Raw genomic sequence first — 25,953 nt, forward strand, 5'->3', positions numbered from 1 at the left:
TCAAAGAATTAAAATATAGACAACATCACCTCAATACAGCATCTTCCCCTTATGTTGAAAAGTTATTAAACAGGATCATGACAAACAAGGATATCTAATAAATCACTTTCAAATAGCCAGAACAAACTCTGTAATCAACAGACCATATGCATTTTAGCCACTAAAGCAGGGGTGTCAAACCTAAGGTCCATGGGCCACATCCAGCCCATGGACTTATATGGCCGGCGAGCCAGCTGAGGCAGCCACCCACCCCCCAGTCCCTATCTAGGCTGGCAAGGCATGGTCCGGCCCGGCCAAGTAATATTTATGTCACATCCGGCCTTTGTAACAAATGAATTCGACATCCCTGCTCTAAAGACTTCTTCAGAGGTCACTGATAAATTGCTATACACCACTTATTTGTATATTACATAGACCAGAATAAACCTGCCTGGGCGCAGAATAAATAAAAAATAGATCAAAAACGCCAGTGTGGTGTAGTGGTTAAGATTGTCACACTAGTATCTGGGAGACCTAGGTTCAAATTCCCGCTCATGCCATGGAAGCTTGCTTGGTGACCTTGGGCCAGTGAGGTCCCAAAAAAAGGTGGGGGAGAAAAACCAAAACAAAACTTAACCCTAAAAACAGAATTAAGGGAGCCTTCCAAACACATATATTAAAATATCACAATTGGCATAATATACGATTAGACATACAATCATACGCAAACCATAGACATATAATCACATAAGGGCCATACACAATTCGGCGTATTTGCCTTCTTCAGTGATCTAAAAGAAACTAGCACACCAGACTGTAAATTATGTATCAAATTTCTAAAAATCTTTGTGAATTTTGGGAGCAGTATTAGCAAGGTCTCAATAAATATAGAACTGCAGAACTTCTTCGTCTGTTAAAGGCATCCTTACAAATGAAACTTACAGCCTATCTTTAACAAAACGTCCAAAACCCAATGTTGTTGTTTTTTTTGCTTGACCTTGGGCCAGTCACATATTCTCAGCCTAACCAACCTCACAGGGTTGTTGTAAGGAGAAAATGGAGGAGATTAGAACAATGTAAGCTTCTATAGGTCCCCACTGGGGAGAAAGTCAGAATAAACAAATAAATATTCTATTCCATGTAATGTGAGATAAATGGTGCTTAGAAATTTATCAATGGTCACTAAAGAAGGCTTTAGAGGCTTGAAATACATATGGTTTGTTGATTACAGAGTTTGTTCTGGCTATTTAAAAGTGACTTATTAAATATCCTTATTTTTGTCACTATACTGTTTAATAATGTTTCAACATAAGGGGAAGAAGTTATATTGAGGTGCTATGTCTATAAAGCTACTGTTAATCTGTTTTTTATTGTTTTATATTCCATTACAATTTATGTATTAATTTTTTATTTTCAGTTTTAATCTTAGAATTTTAGGTTTTTTAAATCAACCTCTTGGTTACCAAATTAATTTCAGGGCTGAGTTTCCCCCCTTAATTTTTCTTTTTGGGGTGGACATCAAAACACAATCAATGTCAACAGAAGACAAACGGTTGGCACAACTGTGGCTTTTAAAATATATTCTGAGGACAAATTGAGAATAGTAAGTCTATCAGGAAAGTGTAATAACTTTTTATGTATTCAAAGAGATAATATGAACTAACTGAATATCCTTTGCTGGCTACTGGTAAGGTGTGATTTATTCTTAGCTAAATGTACAAAAACCATAAAAGAAACCAAAGTGGTTGGAACAGCAGCTGCTTCTACCTTTCCTGTTTTATGTATTTTTATTCTTAACATGTAGGGAAACCAAATAAATACATATGAACACCTACAGAAACATTCTGCAGGCTTGTTACATCAACTCAAAACTGAGATCCACTTTTTATCCTGACTCGTGGCTCCAGCTGTCTGAATGACAAGCTGACAGCTGAAGCACGGAGTCAGGGGATGGTAAGAGGGAACTGCTGATAATCTTTAAAGTGAAATAATCACAGGATGACTGGGAGGGCATTAGCAGCCTTCCCCCCCAAAGGCGGTATGGTATAGCCTGATCTCGTCAGATCTTGGAAGCTAAGCAGGGAGAGTACTTGGAAGGGAAACCTCCAAGGAAGACTCTGCAGAGGAAGGCAATGGCAAACCACCTCTGTTTAATCAACTTGTTTTGAAAAACCTTTGTTGGGTTGCCATACGTCTTTCCACAAACACACATAGCAGCCTGTTAACTGAGGGTATGGAATCGTACGCCTCATTAGCTGACAATCTGAGTAACATGTATTATTAAAATATCTATGCAGATCTTTTAATTTTTAACCACGGATGGTCTTTAAAAGCGTATACCCTTCCAGTATAAATACCTGTGTACCTATCTTACCTTGAAATCATTTTGTCTTTGTCTAGCATTCTTCTTTGATCGTTCCATCTGACCAGATTTTTCAGCAGTCTTGTAAAACATAAACATAAGCAGATCACTAATTATACTGTACGACTGTGTACTATTGTGATTGCTTTTTTTACTGTTATGCTGGTCAATAACTGTATCTAGTAAATCTTATCTTATCTAAACATAAGCAGAGATACTAATCTAATGATATTCATATTAACATCTAGCAGGAGCAATCTGGGTTTCTATAAATATCCAGTTCATAAAAAATGGGACAATACATGCTTGAATTAATTCTTAGTTGGCAGAGTCTGATCAGTTAAGAAAACTTCAGAAAGTGGAAAGATTAGTTCAAGCTTTGGTCACTACTTTAGATCACCAATGTATGCATTACCAAATTAATCAGATAAAAGTAATAAGAACACTGCATAATAAAAGGTCAACTTCAGGGTCCTCCATGAAGCCTGTTGATATCACTAAGTAGTTTTTCTAGAAAAAAGATTCCTATAAACTCACCATAAAATAGCTAGAGCTGCTTTTACGTATAATGTAATGCATGAATGACACCTAATGGACAGAAGATACCATAGCAAACATGATATTGGAAAAAGTGCTCTTCTCCTTACAATTTAAATAGAATATATCATATGTTTGATTTTTAAGACAATGATAATATAGGCAATTCAGAAGCAACTGCGGCTTCTTTGTGGAAGGCAGCAGGAAAAGAGGAAGACCCAACATGAGATGGATTGACTCAAAGGAATTCATGGCCCTCAGTTTGCAAGACCTGAGCAAGGCTGTTAACAAGAGGACATTTTCAAGGACATTGATTCATAGGGTTGCCATGAGTTGGAAGCGACTTGACAACACTTAACACACACACACACACCTTTTCGACTTTCTGAAACACTCTTATACTAGTCTCTCTCTTAAGAATAAACCAACCACAGCCTGTTTTATTTTGCTTAACATTAGAAGATTTAACTCGACTTTCTGTACACCTTGAACCTTTAAAGTAATTGTTAAAATTGTTTTACTTGTTTCCTGCTTAGGTCCCTGTGACCTAGACTATGGCAACTGATTGGAGGAGAGGGATTAGTTGATGGATGACCTTAACTTGGAAAAGAGATTATAATAGATGACCTCCTGTCCCTTTCAACCTTACAGACAATATGTACATGCATAAAAGATACAGGTTTTTCCCCACCTTTCTCCTTTTTACTGAGTTTGCTGAATAGTTTAACCCTTTCCTGTACAGACAGACCAAAACTATTCTGTGGTAAGTCTCAACGGCCAGATTGTGCCGTTTTTGCTGCACACAGAGCTGGGTCTCGGTTTAGCTACACATTGTCTAAGCCTGTTGAAAACACCTTGGCAACACTTAACTGACACTTTTCTAAGACATACAGGTCATCATACAACTTCTTTATTACTGCTCCTTTCCTTCCCATTGTTGCTCATCAGTTTCAGATCTCCGTCTCTGTGTCTGTGCTCAACTGCTTTTTTGATTGTAAGATATCAAAAATAAAGAACAGACAGGCAGAGCAAAGTAAGATGAAACACCAACCTAGATCCTCTCCCCTGCTTTCTGTTCTCTCTGCTCCCCGCCCCCCACACACACATACCCACCCTATGTGAAAATATCATTTTAGGCCATTTACAAGAAGCTCAACTCAAGGCACAGCTTAACAGTCACAATTCAAAGAACTGGAGAAAAATGAGCCCTCTCCTCACCCCCAAAAGAATCATTCTAAAAAAGGCAAATGAGGAAGAATTTTCCAGATGCAGTGAAGATGTCCACACTGACTCTTCACAGATTTTATTAGAAACTGGCCTTGAAACTTTGACAAATGGGACTCTATTTTAAGTTCCTCATACAGCTACATAGCACTGAAATTACTGGAATGACTGAATGCAAAAAGTCGTACCTCACTAAAGAGGCTCCCATTCACGTAAGAGATCCAAAGTTTCCAGAAGTTGGGGAGCTGGCCTACAACAAGCTTTGTTAGTTTTTCAACAAATGCCACTTGCTGAGGCGCTTTAAATCGCCAATCTAAAAGAAGGAAAGCAAAATCACAAACTGATTATGGTGAAATCTAAAACAAGGTACCTTTCTTTACTTACTGTTGGGTAATGTGAGGAAGAAAAAGACAATATGGCTTTGTTGACCAGCCTACCTCAGACTAACTGCCATTTGATTCATTCCCTCCCAGAACTGTTTCACTTAGTGGCCATTTTATCTGGGTGCATTCCACCTATCCATATATACAACCATTACATAACATTGCAATCCTAATAATACTTTTCTGTGAATAAGCTCCACTGAATAGAGCTGAGTGGGATCCTGAATAGACGTGGTTAGGATTGCTCTGTAAGTTACCTGATAACTGGTGTCCAGGTTGGTTGGTTTTCTTTTCCTTTCCCTTCCCATCCCATTCCCTCCTCCTGTGTAATGTTTTGGAGATTACAGACCACTATAAACTACCTTGAATGAAGTGACAGAAAGGTGGTATACAGATGCAACAAACAAACACACACATTGGCATGTTATTTTAAAAGCTGAGATTCAGGAAATACTGGGCATTCCTATCAAAAGGGAATTTTAGCTGGTTATAAATGGGCTGACACACATGCTGCTATACACGGTTCAGTGCTGCTGACTACTCTTCAGTACTGTGGAAGCACACATTTAATTTACCTTTCTCAAGTTTTATGACCTGGTAAAATAGTACACTAAAACTTACAGATATCTGGTGTGTGAGTGAACTAATAATAAAATACTATTTTCATACCTGTTTGAATATTCCAACAGTACAATCCCATGCAAAATTACACCCTTCCAAGTCCACTGACATCAATGGACTTGGTAGGGTGTAACTCAGTGTAATATTGTGCTGCTATGGACTGAAACACTGTTGTGCTTAACAATAACCCTGTAAAGCAGGTCACTGTCATTAATCCAAGAACACAGATTGAGGGCTGAGCTAAGACACAGTAGCTTTCCTAAGGCTAACTAGTGAGCTCATGGCAGAGGTGACGGTAAAACTAGAGACTTCGCCATTCATAGCTCAGACTTTTTATGCCCACTAAGTTCCCCCATCAAACTGCAACATTCTCCCCCTCCAAATGAAATACATAATAGCACCTACTTTCATCGCGACTAGACTGATTACTGCTGCCTCTTTTCAGTGAAGCACTTCGACTGAGATGACCAAGTGAAGATGGGCGCACTTCAGTTTCCAGATCCAACATTGGGCTGTGCACTAACATATGGCCTGGAGGGGGAAAAATGAAATAGCTATGGACAATTCTCAATCAATGGATGGCAGAGTGTCAATGTTTGCAAATGAAAGAAAATACATGAAGATACACACTTTCATAGTTGTCATATAATTATATGGAATGTATATTGATCTCATTGTTGTCAACAGTTGGCTAGCTAGGCAACAAGAACCTTATACATGCAGCAACCCTTCACATGCACATAGGATCTATAGATGCTTAATGGGATGAGGTTCATCAACGTAATGTCACATTGCTCATAAACCAGTTGTGATATAGAAAGAGGTATATTGACACTACATTCCTCAATTTCTTTCAACTTAGTATGCTAGGGACTAGGGTTGTGCATATCGATAAACCCAAACTGAAAATAAACCAGAAATTAGCTGAATTTTCAGGCTTCAGGTTTACTGAACACCAAAACCTGGGGGTCTACCCGAAGCCAAATACACGATCCCTGAAAAAAGCTGAATAGATATTCGGCTTTTAGGGTTTCAGCTATTTGCCGCCTGCAGAGTTGTGGCCCTTGTTCCATTTAAAGGCACAGATTTCCTGCGCTGCCGGGAGAACTGTGTACTTCACATCCAACATCTGGAGTAGCCCGTAGTCATAGCATAGCTTCCCCTCCCTAACTGCGTACTGGTGGCAACCTGACGAGCTTCTGCGTGGGGGTGGGGGGAGCAGTGCTAGGCAGGGTGAGGGCCGCCGGGCTGGCTATCTCTAGGCTCTGCTCCACAGTGAGCAGTTCGATGCGGCATATACATCGGGCAACATCGCTACAGCCATCAGACACCAGTTAGTGTCCTAGGTAGGCAAAGGCATCACCATGGGCTCCATGGTAATGGATGATGGCATAAACATCATGGCGGCAGCAGCAGCATTGGGTTTGGAGTCAGAGATTTACTGTGCGTCCCACCTTCTCCACCTTGTAGTGAGGGATGCCCTGGGTATGGGATCTTCAGAGGAATCCAGACTGGACGCTGCGACTCATGATTTCCGGCATATCCTCATGAAATGCTGGCATCTCACTTCTCACAAAGTTTGAAGGACAAATTTCTGCTGCTTGAGAAGCAGACCCAGAAAGGCGTGCCAGAGCACCGCCTTTTTGGTAGCGTCAGCACTCGCAGGATCTCCATCCATGCCATGCTTGAGTGTTTGGTAGAGCAGAGGAGAGCCCTCAATGCATCGTTCCGTGAGAGTGATGTGTTGTGGCAAGAGAGCCACCTCAACCAGGATGAGCGGTTGACGAGCTCTCAAACTGTGAAGGTCCTTCGGCCCTTTAAGGACTACACACAGTTGCTCTTGTCTGACACAGCGCCGCTGGCTCTGGTCATTCCCATGATGCATGTGCTTCATGAGAGGATGACCGAGTTTCTGAAGCCAGCCGAAGGACGTGAAGACTACATTCCAGCAGTGTGCACGCTGGTACAGAGGTTTCAAAACAGTGTGACAACCCATCTTCAGTCTCTTGGCCAGCAGCCTGTCTATATGTTGGCAACCATGTGTGACCCGTGCATCAAGGGCAGCATCGCTGAGCAGGCCAATCAGCTGGTGTGCTGGAGAGATGAGTTCTCCCAGTGTGTGCAGCAAATGCAAGCCCAAAGGGCTTGCCAGTGGAGAAGGAGGTGGGGGGGCACCTCCTTCTCCACTGCCGCTTGTCCCCCACCTCCCACAATCTGCCATGTCCCCCCCCCCCAGGGCAACCAGAGACATGAGCCTGGAGATGGAGTTCGTTGGGCAGGCCCTCGGCCCCTCTGGGAGGACGAGGCGCATGAGTAAGGACATGGGGGCTGTGATGGTGAAGGAGTACCTTGCGGAACCCTACGAGTCGCAGTCCATGAGTCCGCTGAGCTACTGCACACTTTAGAGTCGGTCTAGCCGGATCTCTCCCTAATGGCCCAGAAGCTCCTCTTTTGCCCTTTGACGAGCATCCAGATTGAGTGTGTTTTTCCCCTGTCTGGGTGACACACTCAGCCTACATCACTCACACATGGTACCCTGGCATGCAGAGCAGTTGGTCTTCCTCAAGGTCAACCTGCCTCTGTTCAGCTTTCCAGTTCTGGGCTTTGAGGGTGAATGAGGTGAGCACATGCTTGTGCCGGCATCTCCTCGGGGTCTGTTTTGGGAAGTTTGGGTGAAACGCTCCTCCAGGAATAAAAAAGTCAGCCTGCATAGTGTTGGATTGTGGTTTCATATGGAATGGCAAAAGTACCCTCACTTTTGATTTTGTTGTGGTGTGTTGTATTTCAAGGTTTTTGAAAAGAGTCTCAGCTCTGTTAGCCTTCTCTATGTGGTGCAGACATCTGAAAGATACTCTTAAGAGTGAGACTACAGAAGTATATCTATGCAAACTCTGAGCGGTGTAATATTGGAATATCTGAATATCAAACATACTACCTTTTATGAAACACTAAGATGCATTAGGAAGTTGGAGTAGTAGAGCAGGAGGATTCATGACATCAAAAGAACTTTTAATTTAGAAAAAGAAAGCAGTCTTGCATGTAACAAAATGTGGTTGAGCAGAGAGGAAGAGCTCTGTCACAGTCTATGCCCGCAAAGTTCCAATGACACCTGTGCACCCACAATCCACAGCAGTTTCAACTGTTATGACAGTTCAATGGCACAAAACATAACACTTCAGCAGTCAGAAAAATTACAATATTCTTATAACAGAAGCGTTTTACCTGTGCAATGTGGACAGCCTGCCATAAATGGGGGAAAACACACACTGATCTGAGTCTCCCCTCCCCTTTCTGGTTATGTATGAAGGTCCTAATGGCAGATTACCTGAAACCGAGTAAATAGTTTGATTGCTGTGCAATACTATACAGAATTACTCCAGCCTAAACCCAGTGAAATCTCTGGGTTTAGATTAGGATTCCTTTATAGGGTTGCACTGTTGGAGACCCAGATTCAACCAGATATAAAGTTTACTAGGTGATCTCAAGCTAGTCACTATATTCCTAGCCTACCTCCTCCCTAGGATGCGGTGAGGATGAACTAGGGAAGAGTAAGAGAGGCCTGTATATTGCCTGGAGCTTCTTGGAGAAAGAACGGGCTAAAAATTAGCAAGTAATTAAGCACTGACTATTAAACACAAGATTATACACCTATTAACTAACAAAAATTTTAAACTTAGGTATTTGAGGAATGCCCTTTCTGAGTATAGTTATAATATAGCTCTGTTCTGGTTCCTCTAGTAAGTGAAATTTTGGAAACCAGACAATGCCAGTAGAGTGCCAGCAGAGTATTTACAGAGCCCTTAAACGAAGCACTTGGTTTCTACTACAATGAGAAGAGATTCAGTCATCCTACTTCTGTAAAAAGGAACTGTTGAGTGTTGAAAGCAAAAGCCAGGCCATCCTCCTTGCCTGAGCAAATATCATTTATTAACCCACTGTGGGGTTCGGACAGACCCTAAAGCCAGTCATAGAAAACAAAACTTTTGGTCTTTCATGAACTATGACACCAACTGTAAAGGAAAAAAAATATCCATGTTTCATTGTTTCCCTTTGGCAATACAGGAACAGAATAGCAGAAAAGACAACCAGAGAAAATATATGAAAATAAAGAAAATGTAAATTTGTCAAAGTCATCATTTGTGCTCATTTTCCATGGATCCAGAGTGGTGTTTCTGTGGACGCAAGGATTTCTGCCCACAGAGTAGGATTTCCTCTTCTGGATGGAGAAATACACGGAGATTTTTTTGGGGGGTGCCTGGGGAGGGAGAGGTTTGGGGAGGGGAGGGACTTCAATGGGGTATAATGCCATAGAGTCCACCTTTCAAAGCAGCCAGTTTCTCCAGGGGAGCTGATCTCTGTCATTTGGAGATCAGTTGTAATAGCGGGAGATCTCCAGGCCCCACCTGGAGATTGGCAACCCTACCACAGAGTATGAATTCCTTGCTTCCCCCCTTCTGTTGCAGCTCAAAATGCCCTGGAAAAAGCTGTTTTCAGGAGTCCCCCCCCCCAACATTGCCTCAACATTTCCAGAAATTGAGATCTTTAAATAAAGTTTTTATCAATATGCACTTCTTTGAGTCAATTGAACTGCCCTTTTTGGTCAAATAAATTTGATGAAATTTGGTTCCAGGTGCAATAAACCTCATGAACGCCATCAGGAACAAACATCCAAGAGCAAATGGGAAACAAGGTTTGCAAATGCAAAGTTGACTTATGATGTTCATCACATAGTATGGCATTTCTTAATATACTGACGCCTAACACCTAATCAAAGACATATACTTCCAAGATCTTGTTAAACATTTCTATTGGAACCTCAATGTAACCTGTACTTCCTGCTTTTCTTCCCAACTATTCCCTCCAGGTCCATTGCTATTTCATTGTTTCTAAGATCTCTCTGTGTTCCCTGCTACAAATACCCTCCTTCGCAACTTGTATACCTCTTACCTACTTTGCTGTTTTCTACTTCCAGCACCATCTATTGCTTCTTCAATTAACATGATTACAAAAATCAAGCATTTCTATTAAATGTAAGATTACAACAAAACAGTCCTAAAGCCAGGCTGTAAACTGTTTCAGATAGCAACTAAGCCCAAAGCAGCATAACTTGGAGATGCACCAGCATAACTCGGAGATGCACCAGCGTATAATTCCACTGATGGGGCCAAAAATTAGCTGTGTTGGGGAAGAAGCAGTATTCAATCCCCATCCTAAACCCACAACTCATGTCCTGCTCTGGCGCTGGACATCATACCAGCAAAATCACTGATTTTAAGCATAAATATAAATAAATAAGCATAAATATTTCAACTGAACTCAATGGAAGTAAAAACAAAGTACCTCGGTCTGCTTCCTACCATGCCTTAAAAGCCATGGTTCATCTCAGAATATCAAGTCTGCAATCGATCATAGCTCTTTTGACACTACATAAACTTGTACACGGATATTTCAGATGTTAGCGCACACAGCATGCAGTGCCACCCCGCCCCGATCCAGCTGTCGGCAGAGATGGTCTGTGAGGGCTACCAGCACGGTTTCCGTCCTGTGGTCAGGCTGGAGGCCATACTGGAATGGGTCTAGAGCAGATGTGTCATCCAGGCCTGAAGCTGTTCTGCCATCGCCCACTCAACCACCTTCCAGCTCTAAATGATCTTGGGTTGGTTTTTTTTAGCAGCGGTCTCACTGCTGCCTCCTTCAACATTCCCGGGAACTTCACACACACACCCCACGCTGGCCTTGACTAGCCAGGAGGGACATGGATCAAGGAGGCAAGGGGTTGGCTTAACAGAAGACAGGATCCTGTCTACATCAGCCCCGGAGAGCTGCCTGAATTGATCTAATATAGGACCCGAAGATGGCCAAGGGGCCTCTAGTTCCCTTGCTGTATCAACACTGTTGGGGAGATCCTGGCGGAGTGGCAAGATTTTATCAGCAAAAAAGCTTGCAAAAGCCTCACAGCTAATAGCTAAATTTCTAACAATTTGAAGGTCCTCCCATAGGAACGTAAGTGATCTGATTATCCTAAACAACTGTGCTGGACGTGAGCTTGCAGATGCAATGGAGGCTGCGTGGTAAACTTTTTTTCTGGCCTTTAGCGCCATCTTATAGGATTTCATAATCGTCCTATAAGATGTTCTTGAAGCTTCATCATGAGTATGCTGCTAAACTTGCGCCAGTCGTCTCAGCCCCTGCTTCCTATCCCTCAGTTCCCTGGTATACCAGGAAGCAAGTATGAAGCTAGGGCGTAGAGGACGTTGAGAAGCAATACTGTTGATGGCCTCTGATAGACGGTTATTCCAATCTGCCGTCAGCTCATCTACTGGAGTGCCGGGGGGGGGGGGATTGGATTCCGTAGCAGTCAGATCCATAAGTGCCTGTGGCCAAGTGTAAATCTGCTCACCACCTATGCAGGGGGGAGGTGGCAAGGCCAGATGGGCCTTCAAAGCAAAATGGTCCAACAATGGCACTCTATCCGTTGAGATCAAGGCAACATCCACACCAGCTGAAAAGACCAAATCTAGCACGTGGCTTGATTGATGTGTAAGACCTGATATAACCTGGGAGAATCCCAGTGTAGCAATGGATGCTATTAGGTCCAATGCCAATGAGGAAGTGGCATCTACATGGGCATTGAAGTCTCCTAGGACTATTAACCTGGGATACCTAAAGCCCAGATATGCTGGCACCTGGAGACTTAAGGTGTTTTTTTTTTAAATGGAGTCCAACCAATTAGAAACTCAAATCGTGAGCAGAATTTTGCTTTTTGCAGAAATCTGCTGCGATTGCAGAAATATGCATTCAATTTGTGCCGCCTGAAAAATTAGTATACTAATTACTATAATTCTAGTGTTCTATTAGTTTGTTTAAATAGCACCAATATGTACTGAATAAAAACCATATGCAGTCTTTTCAGACCGATACAAACCACCTGACTGGCCTGGTTACCCATTTGTTTGTTTCATAGACGTATTTGAGCAATAGGATGGGGAAAATGCTTGGAATTGGTATTTGCCCTGGACAAGCAGCTATGTGCAAGATGAAGCAAAACAGGACTAATGAAAAAGGCTAGGCACCCAGCCTGGAAAGGCAAAATGGTAAATCTATAATTTGCAAAAGCACTGGAAAAACATGTCTACCACTGATTATGTATTTATTGGGATTGTGGGCATTCAACCAATATTTGCAAAATGACTTAAACTAATTAAATTAGTGTTAACCTAACCTCTCTTAAACAGGAAAACCAAACCAAACAAACAATGAGGAAAGCATGCTAATTATGATTCTTCCCCCCCCCCCACCAACCCAAAATTCACCAGGGTATTCTAGAAACCTTGCTGAAATTCTAAATGCTTTGAATCACTCGTTTTACATACATACGGTCTTGGCTCAGTTTCTTGAACTAAGCCAACTAATCTGTAAATTTCCTGAAGTTCTTGGAAGAAAATAGTAAGACAAAACAAAATTATTCAATTGGCATGGGTATTTTCAATGGACATGCACTTCTTTGCACATGAAAGATATAGGCTCTCTCCTCCTAAATCATACTAAAAACAAACTTATTGGAGCATTGTAGTATCAGGGTGGATTTTTAATTTTCAGAATGTTCACCTTATATTGCAACTTTTACAAAGGAGCAATTATTTGTACAAAATATGTAAACTGCATGTTTTAATATTATTTTCTCAATCATTCACTGCACCCTACAGAAGCATGAAGGATTCATGTAAATAGGATTTCCCAAAAATGGCTGTTTCACTGTTATGACTGTTTCAGATAAACACATCAAACTCTAACAGTGATTCTTTTGCAGTTTCAATTAAAATAGTTTGTCGGATACTAAATAGATATGGTGAGAGCATGAACATACTAAATTGCCATTCAAATGCTAAAACACCTTGACAGTTTCTTTATTCACTAATAATAGAAAACAGGGCAAAGAATACTTTCTTGTTCCCCTAGCAACCACATCATCAGTTTGCACTGATACCAGGAAAAGAAAGTTTAACATGAACCTAATTTCTTAATTGGTTGTCTAGTATTACAAGAAACTACAACCCAGGAGAAGGGAACTACATCAGCACATATACCCTCAGGACTAATGAACATCTGGAGTACATTAGCACAGCTGGCTTTTTTTCCCAAGTTGTCCAGGAGATAGCGCTTCAGGACTGCACATTGCAGCCTAGAAGAGCAACAGTTGCTATGCACATCAGTATGCAACCAGTAAAATAGAATTCTGTGGCCATATAAAGTTGTACGACACTGCTTTAAATTCCGAACAAAAATGCAAATATCTACTTGTCACCCACCCTCCCCAAGTTCAGGACTACAGCTAGTATTGAAACCAGATGCTGATGAATCATTTTGGGGTTCACAATACTGTGTAGGAAGGAATACTATGATATTCTATATATGGAACAAATACTATTAATTTCATCATACGTAAAACATATGTGTAATCAAGAAAACACATAAAACAAAATATACACAATTTATAAAAATATGCCAATCAAGGGAAATTAAAGAATTTTAAGACATAACTTTAAAAAGGTAGGTCTTAAAAATTTTAATATCCCTTGATTGGCATATGTATAAATTGTGTATATATTGTTTTATGTGTTTTCTTGATTATGCATATGTTTGATGTATGATGAAATTAATAGTATTTGTTCCATATATAGAATATCACAGATAAAATGACTAAACTGAGGCTATAGTATTTTGGTCACATTATGAAAGTCACTGGAAAAGACAGTCATGCTAGGAAAAGTAGAGGGCAGCAGGAAAAGAGGAAGACCCAACAAGAGATGGATTGACTCAATAAAGGAAGCCACAGCCCTCAGTTTGCAAGATGTGAGCAAGGCTGGCAATGATAGGACATTTTGGAGGACACTGATTCATAGGGTCGCCATGAGTTGGAAGCAACTTGATGGCACTTAACACACACACCTTTAAAAAGGATTAACATTTTGATTTACTGTTTAAATGATGTTTAGAGATTTTATAATATATGTCTACATATGTCCACATGCATACACACACACAACTATAAGTATAATGGGGGGGGGGAGCTAGGCTTCTGAGAAACATGTATATTGACTTCAATATAGTCCTTTTAAAATTAACCCTAATCAACAATACATCAAGCACAAGAACTTTTCCTCAGTGATAAAACTTTATTTTTTAACCAGAAAATGTGCACTGTATCAATGGCAATTTGTTTCTGTCATCTGAACAATTTCAGCTTAAAAAGGCCGATAATAATGGATGACTGAGGCTTATATATTTTTTATTTCGGAACACTATCTTCATTTTAAACAAAACATCTGTCTTTACAATAAAAATACCTTTACATTAACTCCTTGATAGCTTGGTTTATATATTTAATCTGGTCATAACATTTCAAAATTACAGTAATGGAATTATTTCGCTGGTACATAACATTTATTTAAAAATATCCAGCTGTATCATGAGGCAATGAAGTTACAGTAGTGTGTGTGTGTTGTGTGTATGGTAGGATCCCAGAAAGGCTACAATAGTTAGAAGGAACACTGATCTACAGCTTCTGGAGTCTCTGAAGGGCGGCAGACTTCCTCACCGCCCTTAAACACCTTTGAACATTTTTTCCTGTGCACAGCAGGCTCTTGTCCTGTGCTTCAGCCCGACCACCCACCGTTGCTTGTTGACCAAACAGGCAATGCCTAAAGCTCTGCACCGACACAAGGAGGATAGGATTCCTTTCAAACACAACACACAGAAGACTTTCAATTTGCCGAAGCAAGAAATTAAGGAAGTTCCTTTAAAATTAACCTGAATCAACAATGCATTTCATAATGCTCCATTTGTTCCCAGTGCGTGTTCTATATTTGGAAATTAAGATAGACTGCAAATGAAGACCTCACATTTAAAATTTTAATGTCACAACTGCTGATATATCTCCATAATTCTAGATACAATTTTGCAATACATTAAAAAAGCATTTTTATACCAAATACAGCAGTTTGGTATATTTGCAGTAATAACGTTTTTTAATATTCTCCTTTAAACAGATTTTACTCAAACTGAGCAGCTATACACCATATTTAGATTATTTTTATGCCACTTCTTTCTGAGTTTCATATGAATGGTCTGATCCTGAAAATGTACCCCAAATTGTACCCAAGTGCATTCTGGTCCACAAGACTATGAGGAATGGTCCCTTTAAAACTAGTCTTAATGCAAAAATTTAAAACAAAACGGTAATGGTACAGGTCCAGATTTATTGTATATAACCAAAGGCCATTACAACCAAGTAGACAAAATCAAGTAGACAAGCTCAGAGTTGCTTTTACATTAATTAGACTTCAGACCATGCCAACGGTGAAAAAGATAATGTATTGAATATAATTCCAAGAAATTATTGAGCAATTCTGAAAAAGAGGATTTTTAAAGACAGAAATGCCTTTTATGCAGGGATGTTTCCCTACCGTCACCCCTGCCGACTGCTTCAGGGCTTCCTTTAGATTATGCATGTCTTTTCCGCCCATCAGAGGTCACCTTACTCTCCCCATGCATTTTGCCCGCATTTCTCAGATTTTGGCTAAAACATAATCTGGAAAACATAGGCAAAATGTGCAGGGAGAGCAAGGTGACCTTTGACAGGTGGAAAAGGCATGCATAATCAAAAGGAAGCCCTGAAGCAGTCGGCGGGGGGGGGGGGAGGGGACCGCGAGGCAACATCCCTGCATAAAAGGCCTATGAAAGATTTACAGTACACCCCCAATCAGAGTTGCTCCCTTGTAGGACCTTTGACTTACAATGGATTTAGAATGGTGTAACTCTGTTTTGGATTGCACCATTAGGACACTAGCAGCCCCAAAATATTTTAGGAATTTAATACCAGTGCAACGAGAAACTGTATGTACCAGTGCTGGATGCCAACGGAAGCGGCCCACAGTTCCTGCTGCTCTTTTCTAGTATTTGAGGGAATGCTGCCCCTTCAACACGGAAAGTGTAGGAGGGTACCCTATTCAAATGGATGCATTGTGACTGTCCCTTTATGAGAGCTAAATTCCAGGATACAGGAAGATCATACAGGCTGCTTTCACATTCATGCCTTTACATGACCAGTCTGTGACCATACCTTACCATTGGGTGGAATATACCAGGAACAAGCTCAGTATAACTTAAATGCCAGTGAACTGAAAGTTACATAAGAGCAAATTATTTATACAGCACGCAGTTTTGAGCACTGGTCTGGATTAAATTGCTCAAAATTCAGATTAATTCAAACCTGTTTAATCTGAACATAGTTACATAGTCATTTCCTATGGATTCCAGCTCACATGCCTGTCTCCTTAATGTGTAAAAACAACGTGCTTATCGTAGCTGTTGTTCATTGAGTAGTCTTCTGTGCAAGCACACGTGGGAACTGCACATGCGCAGGCTAGCCACGGAAAAACTTCACTGTAGAACGCTTCTAGAAAGGACGAGGCATTTTCCACCTTCTAGAAAGGACTGTCCGTTTCCCGCCTCAGCCAACGGCTCTTCCTGCCAAAACAGTCACGTGACAAGGGGGGGAGGGGTCGGCCATCCCTCAATTTTCCCATTGCCGCCATAAAGAAGCCCCAGACAGAACTGAAGCAGTCCACTGAGGAAATGGGAGGGATGTGTGCCTGCACAGAAGACTACTCGATGAACAGTTACAGGTAAGCCACATTGTTCTTCGTTGTCGTAGCTTCTGTGCAATCCCGCATGGGAACTGGGCATGCGCAGGCCAGCTACGGAAAAACGTCAGTGTAGAATGCTTCTACAAAGGACGATTCCTCTCCCCCCATCCGTTTCCCGCCTCAGCCAACAGCTCTTCCCACAGAAATGGTCACATGACAAGGGGGGAGGCGACGGCCATCCCTCAGTTCTCCCATCGCCGCCATGGAAAAGCCCCAGATTTCTTTCACCTATCTTTCCTTTTATTATATTTGTAAGATGTACAATATAGAAGTTTAAATAAAGGTACTTGTAACCAGGGTCATCTTAAGTAGGGATCAAAGAAGGCAGATTTGCTTCAGAAGTTATTAAAACGCTACTAAACTGACGGACATTTTGGAAAGTAATGCCAAGCTTTGCAATGGTTAACATTTTAACTTCTTAATTAATATCCATTTAAGGCTTCACTTGACACTGACTGTCAAAAGAATATTTCTATTAGGAATAAAGGTTGTGAGTTAGGCATGAAATAGCTCCCAGCTGCAGGAGGCCTTCTTCCAGATGTACAGTACGCAAAGGCAACAGAGGAGAACCAGCTGCTAGGATAACAAATTGAAAAGGCCCCTTTGACACAGGCTGTGTTGGCCTGTCTGATCAAACAAAGATAGATCATTCATTCTAAGGTGAATAGAAGACGAGAAGAAACAGCAAGGTGGTCTAAGGAGCGCTCTGATTTCCTTAGCACTTAGACACAGCTACTAGTATGTGGGAGTGAAAGAAAAAACACAGCCTCACAAGGACTACAATTTGCTTTAGAAAAAGGTTGCAATTCAAACACATATATAAAATCATAGCCAATTATCTATCAAGAATTTTTTTAAAAAAACCTTGTATCAGTATTTATACATTATATATATTTTGCACAATTATCAGACAAGCCTTGGACTATTTTAATATTTCTCTACTTAAAGTGCAATCCTACGAAGAGTTTCCAGTCTAAGACCACTGCTTAGGATTGCACTTTTAGTTTCTAAATGTTATGGCCTTGACTGGAAGGGGGTGGGGGAGGAAGGATAGTTTGAAGTCCTCTGTTTCTCACGCTGACAGGAGAAAGAAAACAGGGATCACTGAGGGAGCAGTCACAGCACACGGCTGTATTTCTGCTGCAGGGGAAAACATGCATAAATGCACGGTTTCTTCTCCGATTCTGGGAAGCCTCTGTGTCTGTCTTGCAGATGCAAATGCATTTCATTGTATTTGGGTAATACAGCGGTTGCAGTGTTTATGCTCATACTCTCATTTGGCTGAAAGGGGAAGAATATACACATAGTGTGATGGGATATGAGAATGCATACCCTCTAGTTTGTCTGAACTTCAAACGGTGCAGGACTTTGTTCTCATTACTCGAGAAGAAAGGCAGCCTACACCACCACAGAAAGTGCACACATGTCTGCACTAGCACGAAGAGTCTATGAAGGGATTTTATTTTGTTGAGATATGAATTGCAGCTAGCACTATTTCTGGGCAAGTCAAGTCTGCCCCAAATTAGGGAATGCACTGACTCTGCTATCCTTATTCAAGCATTTAGATTCATGGCACCATTTTGAGGGCAGGATGCAGTATAAACTGATTCTTTGACAGCAACTCTGTTCCCACCCCCTTATATCTTGACAGTTAGTTATACAAATCAAGGACAGTTCAAGTACCCTTGTTAATTAAGCAACTGCATATGTAACTTACTGCAGTCTGTATGGACTGGTGATGGGGGTGGCAGACACCATTCTTTACACACCTTAAATAGGCACTGCACCTCAGCAATACTCACAGGGGAAACCTAGTGCTGTGAGAGATCCCTAGGTACCACTACTTCTCTAGAACACCAGAAGGAATTGGCTTGGAAGGCAAACAGTAGCTGGAGATTGTTTCCACTAGAACAAATTCCCAGCAACTGCTACTTCTAAGGGACACAGGAAGAAGAAAGCCCGCCTACTTCTTTTGGTTTGGCCAGTAGAGAAGGCTGTGAGCTTGATTCAACACATTTCCCTCATTAAAAGCAAACCAGATCACAAGAGTTTGTTGGAAAAAAAAACACTGTAAATCTCATTTTAAAAACGCACCAGCCAAACTGGTAAAGCTAAAATATTTTCTCAATATTACAAGCCAAACTACATGTGATGCTGGCCATCTTTGATCAGATACCCCCCAATCTGCAATTTATGTTAAAAGACAGCTACAGAGGGATGGACATAGATGGGGTTAATTCTCTCCCAACCATGCCATTACTCTAATCAAACTACCCTCCCCAAGGCTGCTTTTAGCACCAGTAGTGAGAAAAAGGTGTATTGCACCTGACTTCCAATCCTTATAGGCACACATAAAGGTGCCTCTCTCCCCTCACCTTGGGCCTAGAAGTAGCTTGGGGAGCCCATTTTTTAATGAAGAAACCCTTCTCTCTCCATATCTTCCTCACTACTAGTTGCTTTTTGAGGTTATATTACATTTTGGGGGGATCAGATCATAAATTCCAAGTATTACAGGTGGCTCAGAGGCTCCCCCCCCAAAAAAAAAGAGAAGAAAGAAGAGCTAAATTGCAGTCTTTAGATTCAAATAGAGTCACTTCTTTAAGCACAATCACATTTACCTTTCTGTTCTTTAACATAACTCTCTTTACAGTTGTGCATAAGCTGAAGAATCCATTTATGCTGGGCACCAATACATTGCCAGGCTGGGTCCCCTTCTGCATGGAGATCAGACAGATACCTGCAAAGGGTTTATACTGATGAGGATTCAGATGGGAAACATGCTACACATGTAATGTCTGTATTTTTCCACCCCTCCTCCTGCAAAAAAAGAGTATCAGAATTCTGAGACTTATCTGAAACTTTGAGTGTCTGAAAATCATTAAAGCACTATTATGACAGCAAATTATTAACTAGCCATAAGCAGTGCCCATCAATACATTGAAGTCTGTTACAGGCCACTACATTATTGAGGCCCTGTTCCCAAACAGAACTAAAAGGCAGCCTATCTTAAGGTAAGTGGACAATTGGGTTTGATTTAAATGCAAACATTTTGAGTCATTGCAAAAAAGCAGCCTATTCACATACAAAAAAAACAACTTCAGTAGCAAGAAGTCTGAGACAACTTTGTGTGTGTGTTTTGCCGTCAAGTCACAGCTGACTTACGATGACCCGGTAGGGTTTTGAAAGCACGAGACATTCAGAGATGGTTTGCTGTTGCCTGTCTCTGCATCACACCCATGGTATTCCTTGGTGGTCTCTCCAAATACTTGCCAGGGTTGAGGCTAACAATGTGTGACTGGCCCAAGGTCACCCAACAAGTTTCCATGGCAGAGTAGGGATTGGAACTTGGGTTTCCCAGATCTTTGTCCTACATATTAACCACTACTCCACGCTTGATCTTGAGACAACTTTTCTTCCCCCAAAGTGTGTCATTATTAATGAGAATAATTATGATCTTAAAGTTAGGTTTTTTTCCCTTTCATTTATCATGTACCTACTGAAGCAGAGTTTAAAATGATTCAGCTTGCTTTGGTGTTTTATCACATTCCTCCCATATTGACAAACTATGAGTTATGTGTGAACCATGCCATAACATAATATAGACATATTTTTCATAGTACAGTGTTGGTAGTAAAGTTTGCATTCCTGCTACTACACTATATTCCAAGGCTGCAACAGATTATATAGCAAAATACCCAACTGCACACTAATTAAGAACTTCTACTACAAATGAACAGATTTTTTTTAAAAAAAGAGCTTATACCATATCCTGATAATAATATCAAAGTAAGTAAGTTTTAAGCCTCATTAAGTCTCCACTCAGCATACGTATGTTGAGGGTTTGGCCGTAATATAAATAAAGGGATATAGTTAAGCCAGAGCACATTTATTTAACACTGGCAAGTTTTCAAGATTTTTATCCTTTCAATAAAAAGCTGAAAAGGCAATTCCAGCTAATTTATCCCATTCCTTTAAAAGTCTCTGTGTTCCAGGGGCAGAGAGGAGATACATTAAAAATATATATTTAAGGTAACAGGGCCCTGGGGTGCAGCTCCTCCCTGGGTCTGCACTGTCTAGGGTTGCCAGGTCCAGGTTGAGAAATTCCTGGAGATTTGAGGATGGAGCCTGAAGAGGACAGGGACCTCAGTGGGGTACAATGCCATAGAGTCCACCCTCCAAAGCATCCATTTTTTCCAGGGGAACTGAACTCTGTAATCTGGAGATGAGCTATAATTCCCAGGGATCTCCAGGTCCCACCTGGAGGCTGGCATTGCTAGCTCTGTCTCCCCACATCCTTCCATTGTACTCAAAGGTGTTGCCTCTTCATTTCCCCTTCATCTCTTGAGAGGGGGAGGGAGACTGAAAAATTCTTTATATCCTTGGAGCAGCCTTATTTGCTTAAGTACACTGTCTGATAAAGACTGTTTGAACATTTGTTCCTTATCCATCCTCATCAGTTTAGGTCAGGGAGACAGGGTGTCCAGAAGACCATGGTTCAGATGCTAACCTAGGCCAAGGATCCTCTGTTCTTCTGATGGAGCACTGAGCACACTCCAAGATGTAACATGCTATACAGATGCCTCAAATGCAAGGAGAGTGAAACTGGGCACTTTCCCCTCTCAATAAATGGAGCAAGAAGGACTGTGCATGTTGGGCATTGCAACTATAGGGCTCCAAGCTATGTCATAAGAAGTGATGAAGGAGTGCATGCTTCTCCATAAGAAAAACAAGAAGAATGTCTGATCCTGGCCAACATGCTGCTAGGGCTCTTGCTTTAAAATGGATTATTGAGTACTTTGCACCTTAAGGGATTCGTTTACTAGGTTACCCAAAGAGGAGTTTACTGCACAGGTACACTTTACATCTCCTCCAATCACTACCAAGAAACCATTAAGGTAGATCAGTTTGTACTAGTACCTAGTACACATACTGCCCCCTTTGGGGTGCATTTAAAAGAAATTGGCATGAGCTTTGGAAACTGGCTTAAAAGACTATCTCCAACACTGTTTTCAAATTCAGTTACATGTACTTTATTTAAAGCAGTCAGGTGGACAAAAAGCAGGCTCTAAAATGTTTAGCTGCCAGTGATAATACTGTTCATTTACAATGCATCACATAGCATACCAGTATTCAGGTACTCTGCACTCCAAGAGCGATTTTGATTAACTACTTAAGTACCTAGTCATTTTCAAAGCATCTCTGCAGGAGTATTCCAAGAGAAGGGAAGAAATGAAATGCCTATTGTACATAAAAGCAATGCAAAGTTTACAAAGCTTTTCTATACCAATTTTAATTAGGGGTTGTACTGCTAATTTCAAAGCTATCTTTAATGCTCATTTTCAGATGGTTTAAAACTAATACTCTGCACCTCTTACATTTAATAAATGAGCTGCGATACTGATGTACCTACCATTAAAGGAACACACTGTATATTGAAACAACATAGGCACCTGTCTCAAATAGTAACTGAGTTTTCAGATAAGTTTGTCATCAGACCACTGTGAGCAGTGGAATCAGGAGTGAGACATTATTAAGCATCTAAGATATTACATGAATAACAGCTTATGCTTTTCACATGATATTGAAACAGCAAAAGGTTAAACAGAGATGTTGCCATTATTTAAATAGGAAGCAATGTTCAAAATGTTAGACTAGTATAAACCAAGCAAATGTTCCTGTCTACAGAGAGAGAGAGAGAGAGAGAGAGAGAGAGATAAAAAAAAAAAGATAAAACATAAATGAAAGAAGTTCACCTTATATAACGTTTTTGGTCATGTAAAGTTGATGGTGTCTCAAGCAGTTTATCCAGTAGTAGTTTCCTTAAAGCTTCAACTCGAGTTTCAACTTCTGCATAATCTATGGTTTTAAAGTTATAAGATAAAATTTGTTTTTCTGCATGTGAAATGTCAGGAATTTAATGTAATAGTCAAATAATGAGCTACATTTTTAACATATTATACTTTAGCCCACATTGCAAGTTTTATGCCAGTGATATAGCTTTTCTTCCTCTATATTTGGACTGTTTATTAGGTCTCCATCCCTCCTGTTTAAATTTTGTTGGAAAGAGGATGGCAACTAGAATTCTGTTATGTCTCAACTTTTAAAAACGGAGTAATCAAGAATTAAAATTAAATTCCATATCAGTGCTAAAGACACTGCTTATTTAGAAATCTAGAAATATATTAATTACAATAATTATATAAGTACTATATAATGTTAAAGTAATTAATATATAAATATATGCAACACAAATCCATTTATTCTTAGAGAATTACACAAAAATAATTCCATATTCAGAACAGACAATTTCATACATAATTTATCTTTTAATTTTAACCTGAAAAGTACGCATTAAATCATTTTTGAAACTTCATGCTGCAACTCCTAAGAAACGTTTTCTTTAAAATATGTCCTTAACCTCTTTTATGACTCATAAAACTTACTGCAGCTCCTGCTATATGAACTACAAAGTAACAGGTTGGATCCAAAAATTCTTTTCTGTTAAATGATGATTCCTTCTTACTTAGGAAGCAAATCTTTGGACCTAACCCATTATATGTTTTTGAGAGCGAAACCTTGCCAGACTAACTAATTGTTCCAAATGCTGCAGAAGATTGTGCATAAACAGAAGATGAACCTCACATACCTCCTCAGCTTGCTCTGCATTGTTAGCCTTTTCCATTAAAACCACAATTGACTTTAACAAAATCCAAAACTCACATTTTTTAAATACTTGAACCTCAGTCTTCCCGAACAATGACTTCGCTTTTTCATAGTCATTAATGACTACATCATAATCACCCTTCAGAAATACAAAAAATAATTATGATAAGAAATACATTGGAAACTGGGGGCAAGATAATCACTGATACAATATTTTAAATGATCAAATACCTTTTGAATATTTCTTTCAATATTCAGCGGAAGATTAAAAAGAAATTTGAAGCGCTGGAGAACGTTGAGTGCATTTCTTGTTGAATCGGCTTTGTCTTTGCGACCTAACACTTCCTGGAATAATGTGTCTGCTGTATTACTTGCTCCTGTTTTAAAGAGGGGATAAACATGTAAATAAGTTCGACAGAGCAGCATACTCTGCACTGAGTTTGCTCAGTGGATTTGTCATGCTTTTTCTAGTGATTACAGCTGTGTTAATAAACACAAATATTTGTATCAAATTTAAAATAATTTTTATAAGCATTCATTTCTTAGCCTTTCAAGGTAGGAGAAGCTGCAGTACAATCAAAAGCAACTGCAATTTCCTAGGCAAAATACTTTCAATTCCATTGTGGTGCCTTTAGAGTTTGCTTTGGCTACAGAGATGAATTTTACAGTTCTATCTATGCCCTTTAGGTAATCTGATCATTCCTAATATATTCCTTTCATTATAACTGTATAAAGTGAAACAAATATGCATTTAAATACCATTGATAGTACAGCAGTTTAAGTTACTCTTTGTTCATTTGCAGAGAGGGGGATAACAGAAAGTTGTTTGGCTTTGCAGAAATATGTTCCAAAAATGGGTATCCTTATTAATTGGTTCAACTTGGGGAAGTTATCAAAATTACAAAATAATTTACTGAAACAAGAGCACCAGCTCTGACTTTGTCTGGATCTGAGCCTGCTTTCTGTTTGCGAGCGACACAGACTGATTTCAGTAGACCCAGGATAAGAAACATAAGGGCAGTTCTATGCAGAGGAGAATTTCTGTATTAAACTATTTACATGATGAGGACATAGTGAAACTTTCAATTGTTACAGTGAAAGTGTTTCATTTTCACATTACAATGCAAAAATGCTTCAAACTAAAGCATATTCCATATTAGCAAAGAATGCCACTGCCTTTCCCTCATACTAAAGATGTCAAATATTTTAGATTTTTTTCAAACTTTTGACTTATTTTTAATTTACCAGAAAAAAATGGGGAATGTTTTCTCCCCTTTCCATAGCCGGCTGTAAAAAGTTTCTACATTATCTGGTCTAGTGACTATAATTTAAGCAAAGATGAAAAAAATTACATCAGTCTCACTGGGTGGCTTGCATGCCATTTTCTCTTGTCAACACTGTGGGTGGCCTGCTCATGTTAAAAGTAGTCTTTGTAAAATAATTGTTATATCTAAATAATGTTTTGAACATTGTTGAAATTTCAAGCCCCTGATGCAAGATACTTTATTTTGTCAGGAGAATGGTTCCTACTACACTTTAAGGTTGTTCGTTAAACACACACACACACACACACTATCTCTCTACCTGATGTTTAACAGCTAGTAGGATATTATTGTTCAAGTTGTATACTTCTGTAATCCAAAAATAAAAGTATGAATTACTGCATTAAGTTTTCTGGTTAAAGAGACAGTTAAAAATATGAGTATTTGGAAATAAAATAATATGCCTATGCTAAAATACTAAGTGCAAGTATAATTATTTTCTGTTGAACAAGAGCCTTTAAAATATAACTGACCAGACACAGAAGCTATATACCATTATTCATCTGAATCCATGCTACTTAAAACTCACATTTATGGTTAATTCGATTGGATTTAATCACATTTTAGTATGTTTAAGCTTTATTAAAAAAACACACACATATCCAGGTTATTAATAGATTCAAAGCAAAGTTTTCTTCTCACTGTTAAGAATAATACAAACTGTTCAGAAACTTTTTAAAATCTTCTGTAACAATTAATGGTGTACCAGGTCTGATTAGAGCAAATATGACCAGGCAAAAAAAGTGAGTATTTTAAGGCAACTGTACATGTAACTTTTTAAAATAATAACAATTTTGGCCTTATGTTGCACTACTGAAGCAAACTGAGTTTTGCCACCAAGTTTCGTGAGCCCCTAAAAGCAACAACAGAACGTGTGATACAGTCAACATACCTTTCGGTAATAAAAGTGTTAAACAAAATATAGCAATTGTATATGGTGGATTAACAGAGTTCTTTTAACAATCAGGATCTTATCACAATGGTTGCATTGAAAGTTATCTTTTCTCAAACCAGACTGGGTGTCTCATGTGCACTTAAGTAATTTGCAAAGTGCTGCAGAAATGAGCAGACAGAAATTAAGAATTGCAAAACTTACGGCCCATGGTTGGGCATCTGCTCGAACCTCTAAAAATGCTGCATTAACCACACTGAGA

At 39.8% G+C, this 25,953-nt stretch overlaps 1 protein-coding gene across 1 annotated transcript in view; it reads right to left on the reverse strand.

Annotated features, from left to right (window-relative positions):
* Nucleotides 1-25,953, reverse strand: part of EXOC2 (exocyst complex component 2) — a 117,122-nt gene that overhangs the window by 56,328 nt on the left and 34,841 nt on the right. Inside the window, exons 7-13 of the mRNA XM_056854065.1 lie at nucleotides 23,709-23,854; nucleotides 23,535-23,616; nucleotides 22,568-22,670; nucleotides 19,433-19,551; nucleotides 5,512-5,637; nucleotides 4,291-4,415; nucleotides 2,354-2,422 (exon numbers count right to left, since the gene is read on the reverse strand). Coding sequence (XP_056710043.1) covers nucleotides 2,354-2,422; nucleotides 4,291-4,415; nucleotides 5,512-5,637; nucleotides 19,433-19,551; nucleotides 22,568-22,670; nucleotides 23,535-23,616; nucleotides 23,709-23,854 — 770 coding nt within the window. The remainder of the gene's footprint in view (nucleotides 1-2,353; nucleotides 2,423-4,290; nucleotides 4,416-5,511; nucleotides 5,638-19,432; nucleotides 19,552-22,567; nucleotides 22,671-23,534; nucleotides 23,617-23,708; nucleotides 23,855-25,953) is intronic.

This window comes from Euleptes europaea, chromosome 8 (assembly GCF_029931775.1).
Source record: "Euleptes europaea isolate rEulEur1 chromosome 8, rEulEur1.hap1, whole genome shotgun sequence".
Lineage (NCBI taxonomy): Eukaryota > Metazoa > Chordata > Lepidosauria > Squamata > Sphaerodactylidae > Euleptes > Euleptes europaea.